The sequence below is a fragment of the Periplaneta americana genome, chromosome 3 (genome assembly GCF_040183065.1).
Source record: "Periplaneta americana isolate PAMFEO1 chromosome 3, P.americana_PAMFEO1_priV1, whole genome shotgun sequence".
Taxonomy (NCBI): domain Eukaryota; kingdom Metazoa; phylum Arthropoda; class Insecta; order Blattodea; family Blattidae; genus Periplaneta; species Periplaneta americana.
This window is the reverse complement of record NC_091119.1, coordinates 199,983,829-200,007,048: the sequence shown is the minus strand read 5'-3', so window position 1 is coordinate 200,007,048 and position 23,220 is coordinate 199,983,829. Positions and strand designations below refer to the sequence as shown.

General features: G+C 35.8%; 1 protein-coding gene across 1 annotated transcript in view; it reads right to left on the bottom strand.

Moving 5' to 3' along the window:
• Window positions 1-23,220, bottom strand: part of LOC138696958 (uncharacterized) — a 47,808-nt gene that overhangs the window by 17,656 nt on the left and 6,932 nt on the right. The window contains exons 4-9 of the mRNA XM_069822489.1: window positions 22,895-23,025; window positions 19,030-19,316; window positions 17,102-17,272; window positions 14,839-15,011; window positions 4,380-4,494; window positions 121-232 (exon numbers count right to left, since the gene is read on the bottom strand). Of these exons, the coding sequence (XP_069678590.1) occupies window positions 121-232; window positions 4,380-4,494; window positions 14,839-15,011; window positions 17,102-17,272; window positions 19,030-19,316; window positions 22,895-23,025 (989 nt within the window). The remainder of the gene's footprint in view (window positions 1-120; window positions 233-4,379; window positions 4,495-14,838; window positions 15,012-17,101; window positions 17,273-19,029; window positions 19,317-22,894; window positions 23,026-23,220) is intronic.

The following is a 23,220-nucleotide window of genomic DNA, read 5'->3' as shown; positions in this document are numbered from 1 at the left end:
TAAGTTTGTCAATCAACCAAACATTGGTATTTTTTAGTTTTCAAAACAGACTTTTTTCTGGTTCCATTAGTACTTTCATGAAGTAATCTGTAACAGAGCTGTTGACTCCTGAGTACTCACGCTAGAACCCGCATGGCTTCATCCTGAGTCCAAGTGCCGTCCACTATGACGTTGAGATGGACTCGAGGGTGAGACGTGGGAGTCACACAGTACAGGCCGCTGAGAACATTGGCTGCAATCGAAGTCAAAATATACTGGGGTAAACTATTGCCCAATTGAATGAATGAATGAATGTTGAATGAATGAATGAGTGAATGAATGAATGAATGTTGAATGAATGAATGAATGTTGAATGAATGAATGAGTGAATGAATGAATGAATGAATGAGTGAATGAATGAATGTTGAATGAATGAGTGAATGAATGAATGAATGAAGGAATGAATGAATGTTGAATGAATGAGTGAATGAATGAATGAATGTTGAATGAATGAATGTTGAATGAATGAATGTTGAATGAATGAATGAATGAATGAATGAGTGAATGAATGAATGAGTGAATGAATGAATGTTGAATGAATGAATGAGTGAATGAATGAATGTTGAATGAATGAATGAATGTTGAATGAATGAGTGAATGAATGAATGAATTTTGAATGAATGAATGAGTGAATGAATGAATGAATGTTGAATGAATGAATGAGTGAATGAATGAATGTTGAATGAATGAATGAATGAATGAGTGAATGAGTGAATGAATGTTGAATGAATGAATGAGTGAATGAATGAATGAATGTTGAATGAATGAATGAGTGAATGAATGAATGAATGAATGAATGTTGAATGAATGAATGAATGTTGAATGAATGAATGAATGAATGAATGAATGAATGAATGTTGAATGAATGAATGAATGAATGAATGAGTGAATGAATGAATGAATGTTGAATGAATGAATGAATGAATGTTGAATGAATGAATGTTGAATGAATGAATGAGTGAATGAATGAATGTTGAATGAATGAATGAATGTTGAATGAATGAATGAATGTTGAATGAATGAATGAGTGAATGAATGAATGAATGTTGAATGAATGAATGAATGAGTGAATGAATGAATGAATGTTGAATGAGTGAATGAATGAATGAATGTTGAATGAATGAATGAGTGAATGAATGTTGAATGAATGAATGAGTGAATGAATGGATGAATGAATGAATGAATGAATGTTGAATGAATGAATGAATGTTGAATGAATGAATGTTGAATGAATGAATGAATGAGTGAATGAATGAATGAGTGAATGAATGAATGAATGAATTAATGAATGAATGAATGAATGAATGAATGAATGAATGTTAGCCATGATGTCCCATGTTGGGCACAGGCCTCCTGTGATGGGGTTAGAACCCCCTCGACAGGGATGGCTCAAGTGAGCCAATCCAGGCGAGCTTGTCGTGTATACTACTTTTGCGACATGGTTAATAATCCTGTTAGACTTTAACTATAGTCCGGATCTGCTTACTCAATACCCTAAGGGGTGAAACCTAACCATTTTTTCCCCATTACTACATATGCTAGTGGATTGTGGTGATTTTCTAGTTTGCAGGTTGAACTTCGTTTCGAATTTCGATGTACTGATAAATACTAAAAATGGTAGTGATTTTGAAACTGGTACGTTGGCAACCGAGACAAATATCGATAATATTTGTCGGTACTGGAGTTCCATGAAATTAAAATTGTACTAGATTTCTGAGCCGGTTACTGGAAGCTAGAGAAATTTGAAAATACTAATAATTAATTAATATCAGTATTAATATTAATACATAAATTTATTTTATGTGTTGCATTGTGGTTATAATTCAAGACTATAAACAGGTAAGTCTCCGGAGTTAGTACTAATAATTTCATGTGGTCAAACAAAGTACATTTTTAGGTTAGGTCTCGTAAGTCAATTGTTTAGTCAAACCAATGAATTTCGTATTGCTAGACAAAGTACTTGACATGTTGATCCCTTTCTCGTATAGTTTGCCTACGAAAATAAGTTACAAATTATTGAATTATGTAGAATAACCTTCCAACATGAAGTACTGTAAGTAAATAAGTCATTTAGTACGTAGGATTGTGTGATATCTGGTAACAGTTGGCAACACTGATTAGACGGCAATATTTGCTGTTTAGGAACTGTTCTTATGTGACCCTCACTATAGTCTCAGCACTCTGTTCTTTGTTCATTTTTTTTCTTGCACTACACACATTATACTCACACCGGCACTTTGACAAATACTGATTGCTATTTACACTATTTACCTGACACTTTCTCGACACTGACTTTACTATTTACCAGTGGCGTAGCATGAAATTTTGAGCAGGGGAAGCTAACTCAAGTTGTCTTTCATGCAATATGAGAAAACGTATTACAAAAATACAGTCTTAAAATAAATAGTAGTCAGTTTCAAGTTAGCAGTCGAGGATTGGTTGGAACATCGTAAGTAACACCAATAAGGCATGACCTCAAATGATACGTAATAAAATATGATTTCACGGTTTACACATATCTCTTAACAAATAGACACGTATAGCCTACGTATAAAATTACCTCACTCCCTGTCATACTTAGAGAAATCACAATATTAGTATCATTACGTAAGTATGCGTCTGTCTTTTGGTTGTGTCCTTCATTGACAGCAAGGGAGTCGGTCATTTGTTTTTTAAATCACACTTTTGTTCGTAAGTCAGTCTTGATAATACAATTGTCCTAAAAAAATTCAAGTAAATTGGTGTCAGGAACTGTTATTTCGCTCATTATTTATTATATCAGCCACAATGCACACTAACACTTCAACTGAACACAACTGACGAAAAGGGATAACTCGGAAACTACTTATTTTCAATGTTAAAGCTAGCTTCTTGCGAGCCTTGCGACTAGGGTAGTTTAGTTAGAAAGGGATGGAAAATCTGCGGGGTGGATTACACAGAAGAAACCAGTCTGCTTGGAAGCTGATGTGTGCAGGCTTCTTGTTTACTGCTGCATCACAAATCATCCTGAGCTGCCGCATCACAATATTTAACGCGTAAATAAAAATTCTATTAAAATTAATAAATAATTTTCTCCATAAACTGCAGGTTTATTATGAAATTATTATTAACTGGGGAAGCTAAGCTTTTTAGCTTACATTGACGCTACGCCACTGCTATTTACAAAACTTATCTTACACTTTCACTAATACTGACTTTACTATTTACAATATTTTAACACTGATTACGTTATCTATTTACAATGACCTTCCCTAGTTCTTTCCACAAAACTCTGCCCTTTGCTGTCCTCGACCACTATTTCCCCGCCTCTTTGGTAAACGTGTCAGACCATCTGAGCCGTGGTCTTCCCTGTCCTCTCTTTCCGACGTAGGGGTCCCACATCGTGACTGCATGGTGTAGTCTCGCCACATGTCCCCCCCCCCCAGGTCCACTTCGTTGCCGTGGCTCGTTCTGCAGCGTCAGTAGTGTTCGTCAGTCTTTGTAGTGTTTCGTTTGTCATTCTGTCTCGTAGCGTGGTGCCCAGTATTTTCCTTTGCATCTTCCTCCGGCATGTTTGTATACTAGAGCGTTGTCTCTCGGACAATGTCCAAGTTTGGCAGCCGTATAGCAAAACTGGGATTATACGTGTCTCTATAGTCCCGACGCTGTTATTTCCGGCGTGACTCCGCCTCTTTGCTTACGTCTTAGAAAGCCAAGGCTCTATAAAGTCTAGGTAGGTAGTATCGTTCGCCATTTTTGTTCTTACTTTGCCGAGCTACCATACGAGGAATCTATTTGCCACACCGTTAAACATTATCATGTCGTAGCTTCTATGATAACAAATCAAACGCAATGTAATTCAGCAAATAATTTAGCGGCAAATAACGTCTTTGTGTGCTTTCTGCAAACGCCAACGAAAGAGCTAAAATGGCGGGCGATTATATTAAGTATTTATCGAGCCTTAAGAAATGAATCAGCGAATCACAAGACGCACACGTTTAAATGTAGCCGACCTGCAACGCGATTGGCTGCCGGAAATTAGAGCGACGGGACTATAGTGCCTCGAACTTGAGATTGCGGTTGATTGTCTTGTCCGTCCATATGAACTTCAGGCTCCAGAACGCCTTCCATGCCGATGAAATTCTTCTATTGATCTCTTTGTAATTTCTTTGTGAGAAGGTAACTATTTGACCCAAATACACATATTCAGAGACATATTTGCCCAATTACCTCCTTTTATCCTTAAAATGTTCCAAAATATTAAATTTTAAACTTTCTGAAGCTAAAAACTGCTGATAAATATTAAATGATAACAATTTTGTTACCGTGTCCACCCACAGTATGATCTAGCTGTAACTCACACAGATGGGCGTTGTAAGCCTCCACCGCCTTCGTGCTGAATTCTTCCAACTTCCTGTCAGAAATGTGCACCGCTTCGAGGGACGTGTAAGACAACACCCGAGCAAAGTTCGTCGTCTGTGAACAGAAAGTAATTCAAGGGTCCTTAAGAAAAAGAGCCTTGGCAAAGTTTTATTTTCTTTCGATAAACAAAATTCACTTAAAACTTATATAACTTCCCACACTTCACACGAGTTTAGTGTCTCGTTTGCGTTCGTTTCATCATAATCAAACCAAAGCAATATAAATATATTCGCGGCATGTATTAACTATTAATTAGATACACACTTTTTATTACTTACATATTTATTGCCTGTATTTCTTAAAATAATTTTTATTTGCCATGTTAATTTTCATTTGTTTTTATTTACGTAAACAATGATGCATAATTTTTTGCTCTTTATTTATTTAATTAATTTATTTACTTATTTAATTTATTTTATTTGTTTTATTTATTTTATTTTATTTATTTTATTTATTTATTTTATTTATTTTACTTCATTTATTTATTATATTTATTTATTTTATTTTATTTATATATTTTTATTATTTATTTATTTTATTTTATTTATTTTAATTAATTAATTTATTTATTTATTTAAGAAAGGCACTGTGTTTCATATAATATTAAAGAAAATTATAATTGTTATTCCATTTTGATTGAAATGATAATATAAACGTGATGAAGATAATGAGTGTTTCAGCATGGCCCTCTTCGTGCCCTTCTTTGCACATGGCCTTCTTTATTATTACAGACAAGAATCTTCTTCTGTTTCTGTTTCTTCTTTTATATTACAAGTCCTGGTTGAGTGTTAGAGTGGCCTTAACTCTGCCAGGTTAAATAAATAATAATAATAATTATTATTATTATTAGATACCGTATTATTATTATTATTATTATTATTATTATTATTATTATTATCATACAGAAAGGAGATACACAAAATGGATACAAAAGTGATTATATACATTTTAGAAATTGTTTATAATTTATGTAGGTTTTGCCTCTGTTCAAAAGGTTTTCTTTTTCTATTTGCATTGTAACTATTATACGTGTCTAAGGACACACCCTCTGAAGAACACAATACAAAACTCACCTTATGGGCAAGCATCCACACAAAGAGAAATGGCGAGAGTGATGGGCATAATGGGACCAACACAAAAAATATCTTCGTACACAATCCACGCTATATTACTTTGGAGTGATTTATTAAAAAATGTATTCAAGACTCAATTTAGAAACAGGTTAAACGAATTATCCTTGTGCCAAAACAGACGTTCCCTGGACCAAATGATCGTATATTAATTACTTGGATTCAATAGCAAATTAAGAAAGATGTTAAAAGAATTATCATTGCACGAAGATATGTGCTTCCTGGTCCAAAAATGATCATATTTTAATTATTTAAAAACAATCGCAATTAAGAAACGGATGATCACTGGACCAATTGATCGTATTTTAATTATTTAATTACTTTATAGTTTCATACGGTACTTTATGAGTCTGTTACGACTGAGGTACCAAATCACATTTAATTTATATCTATGCAAATAATGATCAACATCTAGGTTATTTAGCGTCTGAATGAGTTGAAGGTGATAATGCCGGTGAAATGAGTCCGGAGTCCAGCATCGAAAGTTACGCGGCATTTGCTCATATTGGGTTGAGAGAAAACCTCAGAAAAACCTCAACCAGGTAACTTGCTCAGACTGGGAATCGAATCCGGGCCACCTGGTTTCGCGGCCAGACGCGCTAGCCGTTACTCCACAGGTGTGGAGAATAATGATTTACTTCCATCGAGTAAAAAATGCATTTTGCCTAACACCCAGGCTCTATTGATAACCTATAAATTTAATAATGGAAATATAGGGACATCATTTTATTTTTACTAACATTTTTAATATTAACCTGGTTATACCTTTGAATTAACGGTTGACAACCGGAAATACGTTTTCTACCCCCTTCTACGACTGGAGTTCGATGATACTGGCGTAAAATACAAACAGATCACTTAACTAGGTATAGGAGGGAAGAAAAGTAGTTAATCCATTTACGTAATCTAGGAAATATCGCGATTTTGAGTTTGATAATTTTCATTAGGTTTTTGTTTAATCAAAATACAGTACTGTATCAACAATAAGTGTTTTTACTCACGAACTGAGCTATCCATTCTGACGTATTCGATATGCAGTGTATATTATACTGTCTACAGCACATTAGCGTACAATATAGAGAATGAAGTTAAATTGAAAAATAATCATGATATGGACATAACACATTTTTTTAAATGGTGGCCGTTCATTTCCATACAGACTTCAGTTCTAATGTGCATATTATCGCACTATATACTATTGTACCTAATTCCAATTACCAGTTTCGTCCTTCGTACTAGTAACTCATGTTGAAATAATTCTGTACCTACTTTATAAAAGAGTACCTTACGTACTGTAAATTCAATCTTCACTTCTGCCCGATCCGAAAACATAAAATTACTCAGACATGCTATCTACTGTCCGTCCAAGTAGTTTTGTCGCAGGGTCGTAGAAAGGGAGGAAATCACGTGACAGTTAATTACTTAACGAGGCCCTTTTATTTAAGTTATTTTAAACAATTGTATGGGTATAATATCACGTAGACGTCCAATTAATGTTTTCAGAAAAGAGCTAAGACAGCCCAGCCACTAGCCTTTACAGAGAGACGAGCAGAAGCGGGTGGGGGAAACAGAGATACGACGTAGGCAAACAGACGACAGTACCTGTGCGAAAATATGATTCAATATTGAAATCTCTTTCGTCACTGGAAAACGCGAACATATTTCTGAAACGTACTATACTCACTAACTCAGCACTGCTTACTATAACTGTAAGGCGACTTTGACTGCATACGCGGTCTTGGTTCTGTGTGGAAGACGGTTGTAAGTTTAATAGTAGAGGAGATGGGAGTGAAGTACATTCAAAAACTCAAGTACAATAAAAATTGAAGTAAAAATAAAATGATGTCCCTGTACATTGTATTAACAGTGTCTGCACACAATGGTTCTAAATAAATTATGGCACTAAAAACCAAAGGATTAATAAAACAATGGCAAGCCCTGAAGAGCTGGAGGGATCAGAGGGTTGCAGTATGGAGTCGAAGCAGAAACACTGAGCTGGTACGTCTTGTGTTGACATTCATTGAATTGCATCACAAACGTTACGGGTAGTCTACGTACGTAGGCGGAACACTCTACTTCATCACGTCAGCTTGCCTTGAACAGAGCAAGCAAACTAACCTTCCTACTGTGACTAACAAGTGACGATCGCATTATGAATGACGCACACAAGAAGAGGGAGGGGAGACTGAGGCGATCGAAACGATGAAGACACTTCAGCCTGAGATGTTACGTCAATACTCAAAACTACATTCTGTATTAATTATTTAATTTTTGTTATTAATTTTACATACATTTTTTTACTGCGATGATTTATTTTTCTTATTCTTCCTCTATTTATTTTAGTTCCTTCTTTTCAATTTTTTAAATTATGTTTTCCTTTTATTTCTTTCCATTTTTTCTTTCTGTTTTCTTTCTCGCTTTCTTCTTTTAATTTAGTCTTTCCTTCCCTTCCGCCTCTCCGCCCGCCTTATACAAGCCCCCCTAGTCGTCCTTGCAAAGAATTCACTGTGAATGTGTCAGATTGCATAACTCCGTATAAATAAGGCGCAGGTGACTCACCTGGTAATGCGGACTTGCCTTGTATACATGCCTTTGGGTATATAGGCGTATTCTTAGCGGATATCCCCCCCTTTTTTGTAATATAACTAAAATAGGTTACAGTATTTACTTATTTTCTAACGTATATAGGGTGAACCATAAGTTAATGTCATTAATTTCAAGTTACTTACTTACTTAAGGCAGGTTCACAATAAACCGGAAACGAGAATCGGAACGAAAACGAAAACGGTAAAATTGTTAAAATGTACACGTTTAAATGTGAGCATTCACAATTAACGAAAAGCTTGCCGGAGCCCGAGATCGGGAAAGGAGATTTGGCCAAGTTTCAACTTTGGCGTTCACGTTTCCGATCACAGCCCACTAGATTCATTCTATTGCCATCTAAAAGCTATTTTGTCGTCGTATATTTTGTAGCAAGAAGACCGTGACATAACCTATGCATTATTTTGTTCTGTGCTGTGCATCATGGAGCAAGTTTTATTTGATGAGATTCTAATATTGAGTGTTGAGGAAAATCCTCACGTTTACGATAAGCGGCGCGCCTCGTATAAAGATGAGAAAATGAAGGAGAATATGTAGCTTTCAATAGCTGCATCTTTGAACACCGATCGGAAGCGAATCATATTTTATTACTGTATTGGTTGTATTACACGCTACATAGTCATGCTTCAATTCAATAACTACTGTTGTGTTCATTTTTGTTCTATTACAAATGTTTCTTCTCTAATTATTTTACGTTATGGTGGACTTAAAATAGGTTGTGATAATAAAGATGCATGGGCATATTTATAGTACCGTACCTAATGAAATGTTTCAGTTGAAATTTCGAAGTTGGTTACCCTGTGTTTATGTTGGCTGCCTTGTACTCATGACAGAACGCCATTGGTCAATTATACACAAATAACATCAGAATGCGTAATATCGACTTTACATATCGTTATTGACATACATGTCGATATGCATAGTCGCCTACGTTCTCGGTTTATTGTGAATCAAGAATTTTTATATTCACGTCCTCTGCTTCTCGTTTTCATTCTGGTTCTCGTTCCCGGCTTATTGTGAACCAGCCTTTACTTACTGGCTTTTAAGGAATCCGGAGGTTCATTGCCGCCCTCGCATAAGCCCGCCATTGGTCCCTATCCTGAGCAAGATTAATCCATTCTCTATCATCATATCCCACCTCCCTCAAATCCATTTTAATATTACCCTCCCATCTACGTCTCGGCCTCCCTAAAGGTATTTTTCCCTCCGGCCTCCCAACTAACACTCTATATGCATTTCTGCCTTTATATGGTCGTCTTTCTCTTCTGTAGGGGCATGAGCATTTATAACTACGATATCGCACCATCTACCCTTAAGTACTAAATATGATAACCTGTCACTGATAAATTCGACCTTTTTTACTGCTGATTTTATTCTTTTATGAACAAAGAATCCTGTTCCTAATTGGTGATTATTGTTTCCTTCCCCATAATACAACAAGTAATCTCCTATTTGTGATATGCCATTCCCATCTAACCTAACCTCTTGTACTCCTACGAAGTCTATTCTATATCTAGCTAGTTCTTTTGCTACTAATGTTACCCCTCCTGTTCTATAAAGACTAGTTACGTTCCAAGTGCCAAATCTCAAATCCTTATTCCTTTGCTGTGGTCGTGCCAGAGAATCAGTCCTATTCCGAGGCTTATTATAGGGATACGTAACAAGCTGTTTTTTACGGTGATGGGTTGTTAGCCCTTCGCCCAACCCCCAAGTTGGAGGACCACCCCTTATCGGCTGTCCACGACTGCTTATTCAATATATTCGCAGCTACCCTCCATATCTGGAGGCCGTCTCCTCTATCCGCAACCTGAGGACGCGCCATGCCGTGGTGATAATTTCAAGTTATTATTCATTGAGATATTTCAAACAAAAAAATGTAATACAATTTTGCTCGTTTTTGCGTCCTTTTAGAGATAAAAATTGTTTCATATGAAACATTTCATAGAGTGTTTTGGAAAAGATATTGATTTAATTCCCAATATGCTCAGTTAATTTAATAGAGTAGCCTACTGTATTATGATAATAAATTATTGAAAGAATGTTAGTTTCGTCCTTTAAATGTGCAGAAATTTCATCCAAACAAATGTAGGCCTAACATTGTAAAATTAATTTGTTGAACGAAAAGTTAACATTTGTTCCCATCAAATTTCTGCACATTTAAAGGGGGGGAAAAAAACTAAAACTCTTTCAATCATTTATTAGCATAATACATTGCAAATGTAACATTAAAAAATTCCTTTGGTGAACGGAAAGATATATTTTAAATCGTATTCGTGTGAGAAATTTTATACTTTTACATTGAAATAGCGTAGTAGACAGTCTGGAGAGCTGTTAATTTGACGTACAATTTTTACTAATTATGTACACAATTGTTTATTTTTAGCCTTTTTTTTCAGAATTTTAGGTCATTTTTAGAGTTTTTTAGGTCATCAAAATCCGCGTCCTGGCCCAGATCACAAATATAACAGATTGCTCATCTCTATGTTAAAATCGGCAGCACTTTGAAGAGAACAACCGCCAGGATCGCCACCCATCCGCCGTAAACGAACACGAGATGGCAGTACAGTCGCTAATACAATTCAAATGGAAGTTATGACGTGACTCCTTATGTAACAACTAGATGTCAGCATAGTAAACCTGACAAAAGTTGTTACCGTCAAAGCCCTATAAGGCCGAGCAATCTGGGTATTTGATCTAGGGCTCTGGTCGTTCAAAACATCCGTAAAAATATTTTTGCATGACTTCCAACTGGACAGTAAAAAAATGCATCTGCATAAGAATGCTGGTCCCAGTTATAATATGGTATGCTTATTCGGTGTCTGTAAAATTACGATACGCCTATAAGTCGGTGAAAAAGACAAAGTTTGGGACAAGTCTTCGACTATCTCGATAAATACTTTTTTTATCCCTAATATTGGTCATTCGTTATCTCATGAAACTTGCCATCGCATGAGGGGAAGAAGAAAGTGGACTGAGAATCTTCCCTCCCTCACTACGCTTTCACTTGTCGCCAGTTAGCTCACTTACCCCCACAACAAAATTCTTACTATAAGCTCTGATCACATATATAACACATTGGCCCTCCTCATGTTCAAAACTGTGATATGTGAAAGAGAAGAAACACCAGGATCGCTACTATCGATTGGTAACGACCGCTAGATGGAAGTACAATTGCTGCATGCAGTTCAAATGAGAGTTACAACGTGACTTCTTATGCAGTCGCTAGATGGCAGTATAGTGAAAATGATAAAAGTGTTGCCTCTAAAGCCCATCTGGACTATAAGCTACTGCTCATGCTTGCATTTGGTTTCACGGGAAAATGAATGTGTGTATGTATTTATTCACACTGCAATGGGTATATACCCGGTGGCAGTGGTAACTAATTACACTCAATAATGACAATAATATTCTTATTAATTAAAAATATAATTAATAATAATACTAATAATTAATACTAACAATAATTAATAATAATAATAATAATAATAATAATAATAATAATAATAATAATAATAATAATAATAATAATAATAATAATAATAGGGAACATCCTAAATTAAATGAAGCACGATCAGTTAAAATAACATTTAAAGTAAATGTAATTTGTACCTTAAACCTAAGTTCGAACTAAAACCCACGAGTATGATATGTTCATATCTGCACAAGTACCTTTCCACATTACACTCATTTCGCTGTCAACTCACTCACTGCACTGGAACTACGACACATTTCACTGATTCTATCCTGATTTCACTAACACTTCAAAAACATTTCACTGTTCAAATACTTTGCACTGCCACTATAAACTATAAAACTTCACTCACAGGAACACGTTTCACTGACACAACACACTTCACTGACACAACACACTTCACTGACACAACATAATTCTTCACTGATACAACACTTCAATAACAAAATATCATTTACACCCTTTAAATACTGTGTATAATTATCGTCTATTAGTAAAATCCTTAAGCCTATTTTTAAATACGTTTTTGGTTGTTGGTAAAGCCTTTAGTAAGTCTGCAGGTAAAGCATTCCAGTCCCTGATAGTACGATTGAGAAAAGAAAACTTTCCAGTGTCCGTCCTCTGTCTTCTTTCCCTCAATTTATATGAGTGGTCGTTCCTTGAAGAGTAATTTGGCGGCTGCAACCTATTTTTTATTTTTCTCCAGGCAGGCTCACCTCTGTATGTTTTGAACAGTGCGCATAATCGAATTCGCGTTCTCCTGTCCTTGAGTGTGTCCCATTTTAATGGTGAATTTTTCCGACAATACTTGAGAGCCCGTTTTTGAATCTTTTCCAGTGTCTTAATATGTTCTAGTCTGTAGGGATCCCAACATGCAGCACCATATTCCATTACTGGACGTACTAGTGATTTATATGCAATCTCTTTGGATTTATCAGAGCCTTTTCTTAGTACCCTCATCACAAAGTGTAACGCTCTCCATGCTTTTCCCGCTGTGTCTGTAACGTGTTCCCCCCAGCCGAGATCGCTGCTAAATGTTATTCAAAGGTATTTACATTTGTTAACTTCCGGAATGGTTTCACCCCCTAACGTATACGATGCGATTATTTTATTTCTTTTCCTTGTAAAGCTGATGGCTCTTTAGAGAATTTATTTTCATTTTGTTGGCTATTGCCCAATCGTTTATTCTATTGAGGTCATTCTGGAGAAGAGTAGTATCTTCATAATTTTTTATTTCCCTGTATACCATACAATCATCCGCGAATAAGCGAACCCTAGACAAGATATTAACTGGCAGATCATTTACAAAAGCCAGGAATAGAAGAGGCCAGCCAGGAATAATGGCCTATTATACTATAATATGGTTCCATGGATAAATATATAATAGGATGCGAAACTGCGGTCAGCACCATCTGGCGGCGGGGGGCTGAAATAAGATGATCAGCGCCCAACGTCGTAGGTAGTGAACATTAGAACTACGTGTTCGGTACATTATCCAGAGTTCTCTATTTATCCGTTCGAAATAATATTGCTCGAGGAGCCAAGATGGCAGACAGAAACTTGCTAATAAGTGAACATAAAGTGATACCACGTATGTATAAGCAGTGTATGTTAAACAGTGATGTTTATGGGCGTTGTAAAAATAGTGTTGTTGAATGTATTGTAAAGTAATAGTAATATAACAAATTGAACTATCTAAGTAGTTCTTGCAGACTTTTCCATTGCGCTGTACAATAAATACCCCAAAAATACAGTCCTAATTATCCAACCTTTTGCTTTATTTTTTGTCTCTGTCTGGTTATATTTTAATCGGGTAGTGTAAAACACATCGTCTCTTTTATCTTCCTGTTGGCTCCGGTAAGAATTTTCAGTAGAAGATGCTGTGAGGGATAAAACTGTAAATGTTTTATTTTAAATTGGGTTAGTTTTGAATATCGATGAGGGTGTGAGGGAATACTTTCTGCACAGTTTAACATTTTCGTCACCAGGTGCGCTGGTAAATGCATGGAGTAATTAGTTACTCTTTTCGCTACTTGGTGCGCTGCTACATGTAATAACGCCACTCCCCCAACAGGTGGCAGCAAGGTCAATTTCTACAACAGCGCTTCTAGTATGTGTTACGGGAAACTCAGTAAGTTTGATTTATAAAGAACTGACACATTTCTTTCTTTAATTATTCCGTTGGAAATTCATTCAATGACCCAATTTTAGCACCAAATTAAGCAGAATGTTCTGGAGTTTCGATTCCTTGTCACTAGATGCGCAGATGTTTATGTTTTATTCCTATTGTTGGCAGCCTAAAGCCATATAGGGTTACGGTTGTTCATCAGCCATATAGGGTTACGGTTGTTCATCAGCTACAGGAACCAGATAAGGATAAAAGATTGAATTATTGTCGTTGGTTTCAGACGTTCATTGTGCAAAACCCTGCCATATTGTCCATCACATGGTTCACAGATGAAGCATGGTTCCATTTATCCGGTTATGTGAACTCTCAGAACTCACGCCATTGGGCCATCGAAAATCCACATGTCATCCATGAAGCACCTATGCACCCGGTTAAAATCGGAGTTTGGTGCGCAATATCCGCACAGAGAATAGTGGGGACAATTTTTTTAACCAGACTGTGAACACTGCAGAGTACCGACTGATTTTCTTGGAATTTGTTGAGCAACTGGACGATGTAGAGCTGAGTCAAGGATATTTTCAGCAAGATGGCGCTACATGCCATACATCAAATGAATCCATGGAAATAATTGCAAGTTTCTTTGACGACCGAATAATTTCCAGGAACCTGTGGCCACCGAGATCTCCGGATTTGACAACGCCGGACTTCTTTCTATGGGGTTACTTAAAAGACAGGGTTTACGCCACACGTCCCCAGACATTGGACGATCTGAAGCACATCACACAGGAGATTCAAGCTATTGACAACAGAGTCCTCCAACGAGTGGCCAGTAACATGGAACGACGTGTTGAGTTGTGCCTTATGCAGGATGGAGGACATTTTCAACATTTGCTATAGAGGTAAATAATCTCCCAAAATTCCTCTACATTTTAGGTACATAATAAGTTGTCGCTAGCACAATTCGTTTTGAAACAATTAATGAAAGAAATGTGTCAGTTCTATATAAATCACCCTGTATATTCATCCATGATGGTTCTCTGAGAACAGTGCTTACTGAAGCACCTCACCTGCTCCTGCAGCTGGTCGGGAAGCTCCCCCAGCCTGGCCTTGCGCTCGCAGGCTCTGTACTTGCTGTCAAAGATCACGCCTCGGTCAGAGTAATACATCTCCAGCACCTGGGAGAGGCGCAGGCTATTCATCTGGTCCACCCACTTCTTAACGGCGCTGGCTAGAATCAGACCTGCAGCCAAACCATAGTCCTACAGAATTATCTGTTATGGTTACAATTGGTTATTAATGGAGAAAAATTCGCTCCGGCGCCGGAGATCGAATCCGGGACCCACAGTTCTACGCACTGGGCGCTCTAACCACTGAGCTACGCCGAGGCTCAATCCACAGCACCGGATCGAATCCATCTCCTTTAATACTTTTCCTTAGTGGCCTTACTCCATGTTCGACAAGTCAATAGCTATCACAGAACTGGGGTGCCGGGTTCGATCCCCGCCGCCGGAGCGAATTTTTCTCCATTAATAGCCAATAGTTTCTTCTCAGCCAGTGATTCGACCAATTCCTTTTTCTCCTCTTCCTGATCAGTTTCAACATCATTTTTTCTTCACCCACTTTTGCCAGCACAGTTTCATTTCTTTTAAACGCACGAACGAACGAACGAACAAACAAACAAATAAATAAACAAACAAACGAACAAATAAATAAATAAATAAATAAACGAACAAATAAATAAACACACAAATAAATAAACACACAAATAAATTAATAAATAAACACGCAAATAAATAAATAAACACACAAATAAATAAACAAATAAACACACAAATAAATAAATAAAGACACAAATAAATAAATAAATAAACACAGAAATAAATAAATAAACACACAAATAAATGAAAAAAAAACACACAAATAAATAAACAAATAAACACGCAAATAAATATATAAACACACAAATAAATAAACAAATAAACACGAAAATAAATAAATAAACACAAATAAATAAATAAACGAAGAAATAAATAAATAAATAAACAAATAAATGAATAAATACACAAATAAATAAATAAACACACAAATAAATAAGTAAATAAACATACAAATAAATAAATAAATAAATAAATAAACACAGAAATAAATAAACACACAAATAAATAAATGAATAAACACAGCAATAAATAAATAAACACACAAATAAATAAACAAATAAACACGCAAATAAATAAATAAACACACAAATAAATAAATGAATAAACACAGCAATAAATAAATAAACAAATAAACACGAAAATAAATAAATAAATAAACACACATATAAATAAATAAATAAACGAAGAAACAAATAAATAAACAAACAAATAAATAAACACACAAATAAATAAGTAAATAAACATACAAATAAATAAATACATAAATAAATAAATGCACAAATAAATAAATAAAAACGCAAATAAATAAATAAATAAACACAGAAATAAATAAATGAATGAATGAATGGATGGATGGATGGATGAATGAATGAATAAATGAATAAATGAATGAATAAATAAATAAATGAATGAATAAATAAATGAATGAGTAAATAAATGAATGAATAAATAAATGAATGAATAAATAAATGAATGAATAAATGAGTAAATGAATGAATGAATGAATAAATGAATGAATGAATAAATAAATGAATGAATGAATAAATAAATGAATGAATAAATGAATAAATGAACAAATGAATAAATGAATAAATGAATAAATGAATAAATGAACAAATGAATAAATGAATAAATGAACAAATGAATAAATGAATAAATGAACAAATGAATAAATGAATAAATGAATAAATGAATAAATGAATAAATGAACAAATGAATAAATGAATAAATGAACAAATGAATAAATGAATGAATTAATAAATGAATAAATGAATAAATGAACAAATGAATAAATGAATAAATGAATAAATGAATAAATGAATAAATGAATAAATGAATAAATGAATAAATGAACAAATGAATAAATGAATAAATGAATAAATGAATAAATAAAATAAAATCTGACATTGCTTTCGTTAAAACTTTCCTCTGAGAAACGTGGGTATGTTAATACACATTTCTCACAAAAGTACTGTCAGATTTTTAACCGTAAGTACAATAATCTATTTATTTTTTAAGAAAAATATTAAATAGAAATCATCAAAAAAAGAGCCTGACCCTCACCACAATATTTCAATAGCTCTCTATGTTACTCCTCGGCTAGCCATTCTGTTTTAAGGGTTTACTCGCATAAATACACAAACAAGAAGTAGACTACGGTTCAGTTCCTCACCGTCGATGCCTCCCCTGGTCTCGGCGTCCGTCATCTGCCACAGCGCGTGGTTCTTCTGGTCCATGTAGAAGACCCGGGGCAACGCTGTGTCGTTCCACTCCCCCGTAGGGCCGATGAAGAGTTCGCCTTGCACACGGGGCCCTTGGTACACCGCCACCTCGGCCAGGTCGCCTGGAAACGAAATGGAACTGTACAGAGTGCCGTTCATTTTTGCTTAGGCAGCCCAAATAACAGTCGAGACATGTGGGAGGTATTTAACGGTTTCTTAGGCGGAATAAGGGGTGAATATAACGTTCACTGACATCATCACCTGAATGTTACGAATTTTAGTCTTCATATGATAAGTTTATGTAAAACACGTGCTGTCAATCTACTGTATTATGTTATTCATTTACTTTCTTTCTACTCTGCAACGTTCATTCCAGTCTTGGGTAATGTTTTATCCAGTCATTTGCTCTTTTTAAGTATGTATGTATTTATTCACACTGCAAATGAGTAAATACCCGGTGGCAGTGGCAACTAATTAATAATAATAATAATAATAATAATAATAATAATAATAATAATAATAATAATAATAATAATAATAATAATAATAATAATAATCCGTGGCGCTACAGCCCGTGAAGGGCCCAGACCGACCACCCGGCTGCTGACCTCACGCCCACATGCCGAAGCAGAGGTGTACGATCATCAAACCAGAATGGAGGTATCGTGTGGTTAGCACGATGATCCCCCCAGCCGTTATAGCTGGTTTTCGCAACCTCATTTCGCTACCTATCGTAGCTCCCAAAGTGCATGTTGCTGGCTGGACACCGGTCCCATACACTGGCCGAAATTTCATGAGAAAATTTCTTCCTCCATGAGGACTCGAACCAGTGGTAACTAATTACACTCAATAATGACAATTAATAATAAACACAATTAATAAAAAATACAATGATAAATTAATAATAATACTAATAATAATACTCACAATAATAATAATAATAATAATGAGTATCCTAAATTAAATGAAGCACGATCATTTAAAACATTTAAAGTAAATCTAATTTGTATCTTAACCCTAAGTTCGAACTAAAATCCAAGAGTATATGTTCATACCTGCACAAGCACCTTCCAAATTACACTCATTTCGCTGACAACTCACTCACTGCACTGGAACTACGACACATTTCACTGATACTAACCTGATTTCACTAACACTTCAAAAACATTTCACTTTCAAATATTTTGCACTGCAACTATAAACTATAAAACTTCTCTGACAGGAACACGTTTCACTTACACAACACACTTCACTGACACAACACACTTCACTAACACAACACACTTCTTCACTGATACAACACTTCAAATAACAAAACATCAATTGCACCCTTTAAATAGTGTGTATAATATATTAACGTCTATTAGTAAAGTCCTTAAGCCTATTTTAAATACATTTTTGGTTATTCCAGTCCCTGATAGTACAATTGAGGGTTGATTATAGTTCCTATAACATACCTTGAAATTAATTTGTTTGTTTTGTTTCATTTGGAATAAGCAATATATCTTTAAAGAACAGACAGCGCAGAATTTAACATAAGTTATTATTTTATTTCAATATATTTTGAATATCTCACGCCTTCTGACAACCATGAAAACGTCAAAACCTGGGTAGATCAAGAAAAAAGTTGGATTCAGACTGTCACATGCAAATCTGGCTTTCAGGTAGAGCTCCCTGTGAAGCAGACTTGAATAATTTCAAAGGAAAAATTGTTCCGGGGCCGGATATCGATCCCGGGACCTTTGGTTGAACGCACCAACGCTCTACCGACTGAGCTACCCAGGATCTACATCCGACATCGTATCAATTTTTCCCTTGATATAATATATGATGAAATAAACTTGTTTATACTGCATACAGAGAGATTAGAAGGTCTAACCTGCTAGTGTGGCCGCCCACGTGTTCTGCAGTACCGCCGTCAGCGCCATGGACTGGTAGCGCTCGAACTTCTCGACCCTGTCGTCGGTGGCGTTGCTGTGGTCGGGCTCCGTGAGCAGCAGGGCGATCTGCACGTCCTGAGGCTCCAGTGCCGCCGCTATAGCTGCCACGACCGGCCCTAAACTGACGGTGTCCCACTTGGACGTGTGCACCACGCCTTCCTCTATGGGGCAGCGGCTAACCTCCACACCGACCAGGCTGATCTTGGGGTAGTCTGGGTCTCGAATGCTGCACAAATAAACAAACGGCTAATGAGCGGCAGATCTCCCCGCTACTTCGAAACACCCTGTATAAACAAATTCAGAAGGCAACAATTTATTATAGAAAGGAAAGTGACAAGTGGCTGAAGATTATTGGCAGGGTTGTAGTCCCAAACTTTACAGTACATTATGTTTTTTAACCTTTGGTGAAGGGGAAAGGTTTGGGTGCAAAAAAAAAAGACAAAGAAAGAAATGCCATAAAGTAAGACTTTAAGGAGAATGCAAGGCAACACCAATCAAAACCTACTCCATTTAGCTTCTGAAGCTCAAGTAAACCGAAATGGTCACTGTAAGGGTGGTCATTCTGCACAATGTAATAAGCTGATCTAAATTTCGCTTTTGTTGCTTCACGGTGGGCTGCACTCGTTTATTTGCCAATATTTTCAATTGATTGCTTTTCAGAAGTATCAATAATTTTTATGCTATATTATGAGCATTGGATTTCTTGTGTTCAATGATGGTAGTCTGTATAGCTCAATTGATGAATTGTATATACTGTAAATTGTATAGTAGTGTGTATAGCTCAACTGATGAATTGTCTATGATTATAAATTGAATTAAACTACTTGATATTAATTGCACAAATTTGTATAGCTTAATGAAAGTATGCTACTTTGTATTGTATATATTTGTATAGTTTTGGCCGATGAATTGTATATGCTTAAAATTGAATAGTAATCTATATAGCTCTACTGATAAATTGTTCGTGTTTGTAATTTGAAGTGGTTTGCATGACTTGTATTATCAATTTCTGTATATCACAACTGGTTGAATTGTTTATGCCTTAAATTTAATTAACTTGTTTTGTATTATACATATAGCTCAACTGATGAATGATCGTTTGCGTTTGTGAATTTAATAATCTGATTGGCTATGTATTGTATACTTTTAGTAGAGCCATCGATGTAGCTCAGTCGGCAGACTCGCTGGGCTGCTGATCCGGAGCTGCGTTCGGGCTTGGGTTGGATCCCCCTTTGGTCTTTGTTTCTTCCGAGGTTTTCCCCAGTCGTGGGACTGAAGCCGGATGGTGTATGGCGAGTCCTCGGCATCAACCCCTTTGATTAGATTACCTGGTTGGGTTTTTCCGAGGTTTTCCCCAACCAAAAGGCAAATGCCGGGTAATATTTTGGGGAATCCTCGGACCTCACCTCATCTCACTACATCTCGCCAAAATATTGTAAAAAATTGCACAAAATTGTAAAAATTGTAGAAAATTACTAAATTGTAAAACTATAAAAATTTGTAAAAATTGTAATTGTAATATTGTAAAGTTTTGACTTGTTCCACATCTTAAAGCTTCATTCCTCATGTAAGATCTATGGAATAAAATAAATGAATGAATAGAATGAATTAATTTTCGTAGTGACTTAAGCTGATCTGATCTGATCTGATCTGATCGATCCGTAGTAATTTACTGAATATGAGCGCCATTCATTAGGTACAGAAATGCACTCTTTTTTAATGCACCTAATGTAGTTAGCCAACTTCATGACCCACTCTACAGCCCAGCTTACATTGGTTACAATCCATCCGCGGATAAGCTTCTTTTTTTCTTGACCACATATTTTCTTCATTCCATACATTCGGCCACTCATTTTGCAGGCCGACTTTTTGGCTTTCACTATTTTGATCTTTATAACGTTGAATATTCTTCGCAGTGATACTGGAACTGTATCTTTTATACAGTATCTCTGGTTGAATTACTAGCTTCATCAAATAGAAGCGATGGGCTTGAGATATCAACAATATCAGGAGAGGAAGCTTTTGTAACTCCACTAGTAACACCAATGACACGAGAAAAAGAAGAAGTTAATGTTTTTTGTCTATGTTTATTTTGTTCCATATTTACTGCAGAGCAATAGATAAAAACAAAAGTTTCAAGCAGTCTTTTAGTCACGTTATAGGCAGTAAATTAACTGTTTAAAATTCACTTCGTAAAAAACTGGGAAACAAACACAACACATTTCGGTAACACCATAGATCAGTGATGTCAAAGCAAGCGCATTTTTCTGACCTTGACGTCGTGCGCGGGCATCGAGCGCTAAGTATGGAAAGAGGAAGGGTTGTGTATATGAATAAGCAACCTGTTGGATTAAGAAAACAGTGGTGCACAAACTTCAAACGGAACGTGAAATTTTATGTCGTTATTTTTATATGGCTTCTTTCTGTTTGATATTATCTATATTGTCTGTAAAACAAAAGTACTTACACTGATTTCTTAATATTGCAGTTGTGTTTTAAATCTTAATAACATAATAGAGAGTTAAGAAGGAATATTCACTTAAATTCCATAGTAGTATAATATTATACTGAATTAAGTAGATGAAACACATCATTCATAAAGAAAGTGATATTCCAAAGAAAAAGATTGAGTATGACATAAGTTGGAATTTATATTGATGGTATCTTTAGCCTTACAAAAGTAATCAATAAACTAATCAAAACAATATTACAGTACAAAGCAAAGTTACCTAGGTGCTGTATCTGTTTTAAGTGTAACTAATATTCCATAACAAAACTCTTATCGCATTATGCTTTTAAGGTGATATTTTTGAGCAACTTCCTATCATCAGAATATTAAATTATTTTCTCGAAATCTGCTGAAGCTATAGAGCTGACATTTTTACAACACATGGGCACGTATCTTTCGCTTATGATGTAACAGTAGTTGCTTTGTTAATTCATTTCCTTACAAACAATTTCCATGCGAATATTTTCAAAATTTTCAATACACTATCTTCAGTAATACGTATTTACGGTATATTAGATTTACGAAAACATTCTGTAAGGCTACTAAATAAATAGGCCTATACCTGAAAATTTCACTTTTCTATACGAAAAGTTGAGAAAATATTTCTTTTGAATAAAAAAATCAAACTTGTGAAAAATGAGCATTAAAATTAAAACTTACATTCTTATAATGCACTTATACTTCTCAGGCAAATCTAAAAATTACCATGGATACAGTTTTAATAAGTTCTCTTCCCTTTATCTATTCAATCAGTGCTGGCCATCCCTGAATATAGCTCGACCAAGCGGCATATACCAACTCTTTCGTCTGTCTCTTTCCTTTCCGCTATAAAGCGCTCAGGCTCTCCTGGGCTCTAAAGCGCGCGCTTGCTCCTGTGGGCATCAATTGACATGCCTGCCATAGACAATCTCCTGTATCGTACAAAGACGCGAAAACTAACGAAATACGATACGAAACGAAAGTGAATTAGGAATGTGATCATTTCGCGCAGGCGCACTAAAGTTTACTTTGGTGGTTGTCCTGTCACTCATAGTGGTCTCGCGATCCTCTACTTCCGACCTTGTTCCGATTTTCTAAAGGAAGCTCAGAAAATATAATCACTAAATATTCTGACATTAACTAAGATAGCGTTAGCTGTAAAGTATTGTGATGTCGAAACAGATTTTAAAATTCCAAATCAGTGCCGGAGCTCCGCTCCACCTCCACTACACCCCTGATTATTGGTTAAAACAATATCATGTGACTGTATAGCACCAACATCACCTGTAATTTACTGGTGGCTACAGCCTACTTACAGAACACGTCTGTGGTGTTGGGTGCTGGTGCCACCCGTCAACAGGCCGTGCAGGTTGTAGGGACACACCTCCCCCTCGTCACCCCGCTCCCACGGGTCCACACAGCTGGACAGCATGAAGTGAAGAGTACACTGCAAACGCCAGCAATTTTGCTTTCCCATTAGGATTTAAATTATGACACTCCTGAACACAGATTTAGAGATTTAGACTTGAATATAGCTTGTTATTTGCTCTACTTATAGAGCAATATGATTATTTACTTGGTGTCCCGTTGTTAACAGGTCCTGCTAGACAGATAGGACAGGCACATCCATATTCTCTCGAAC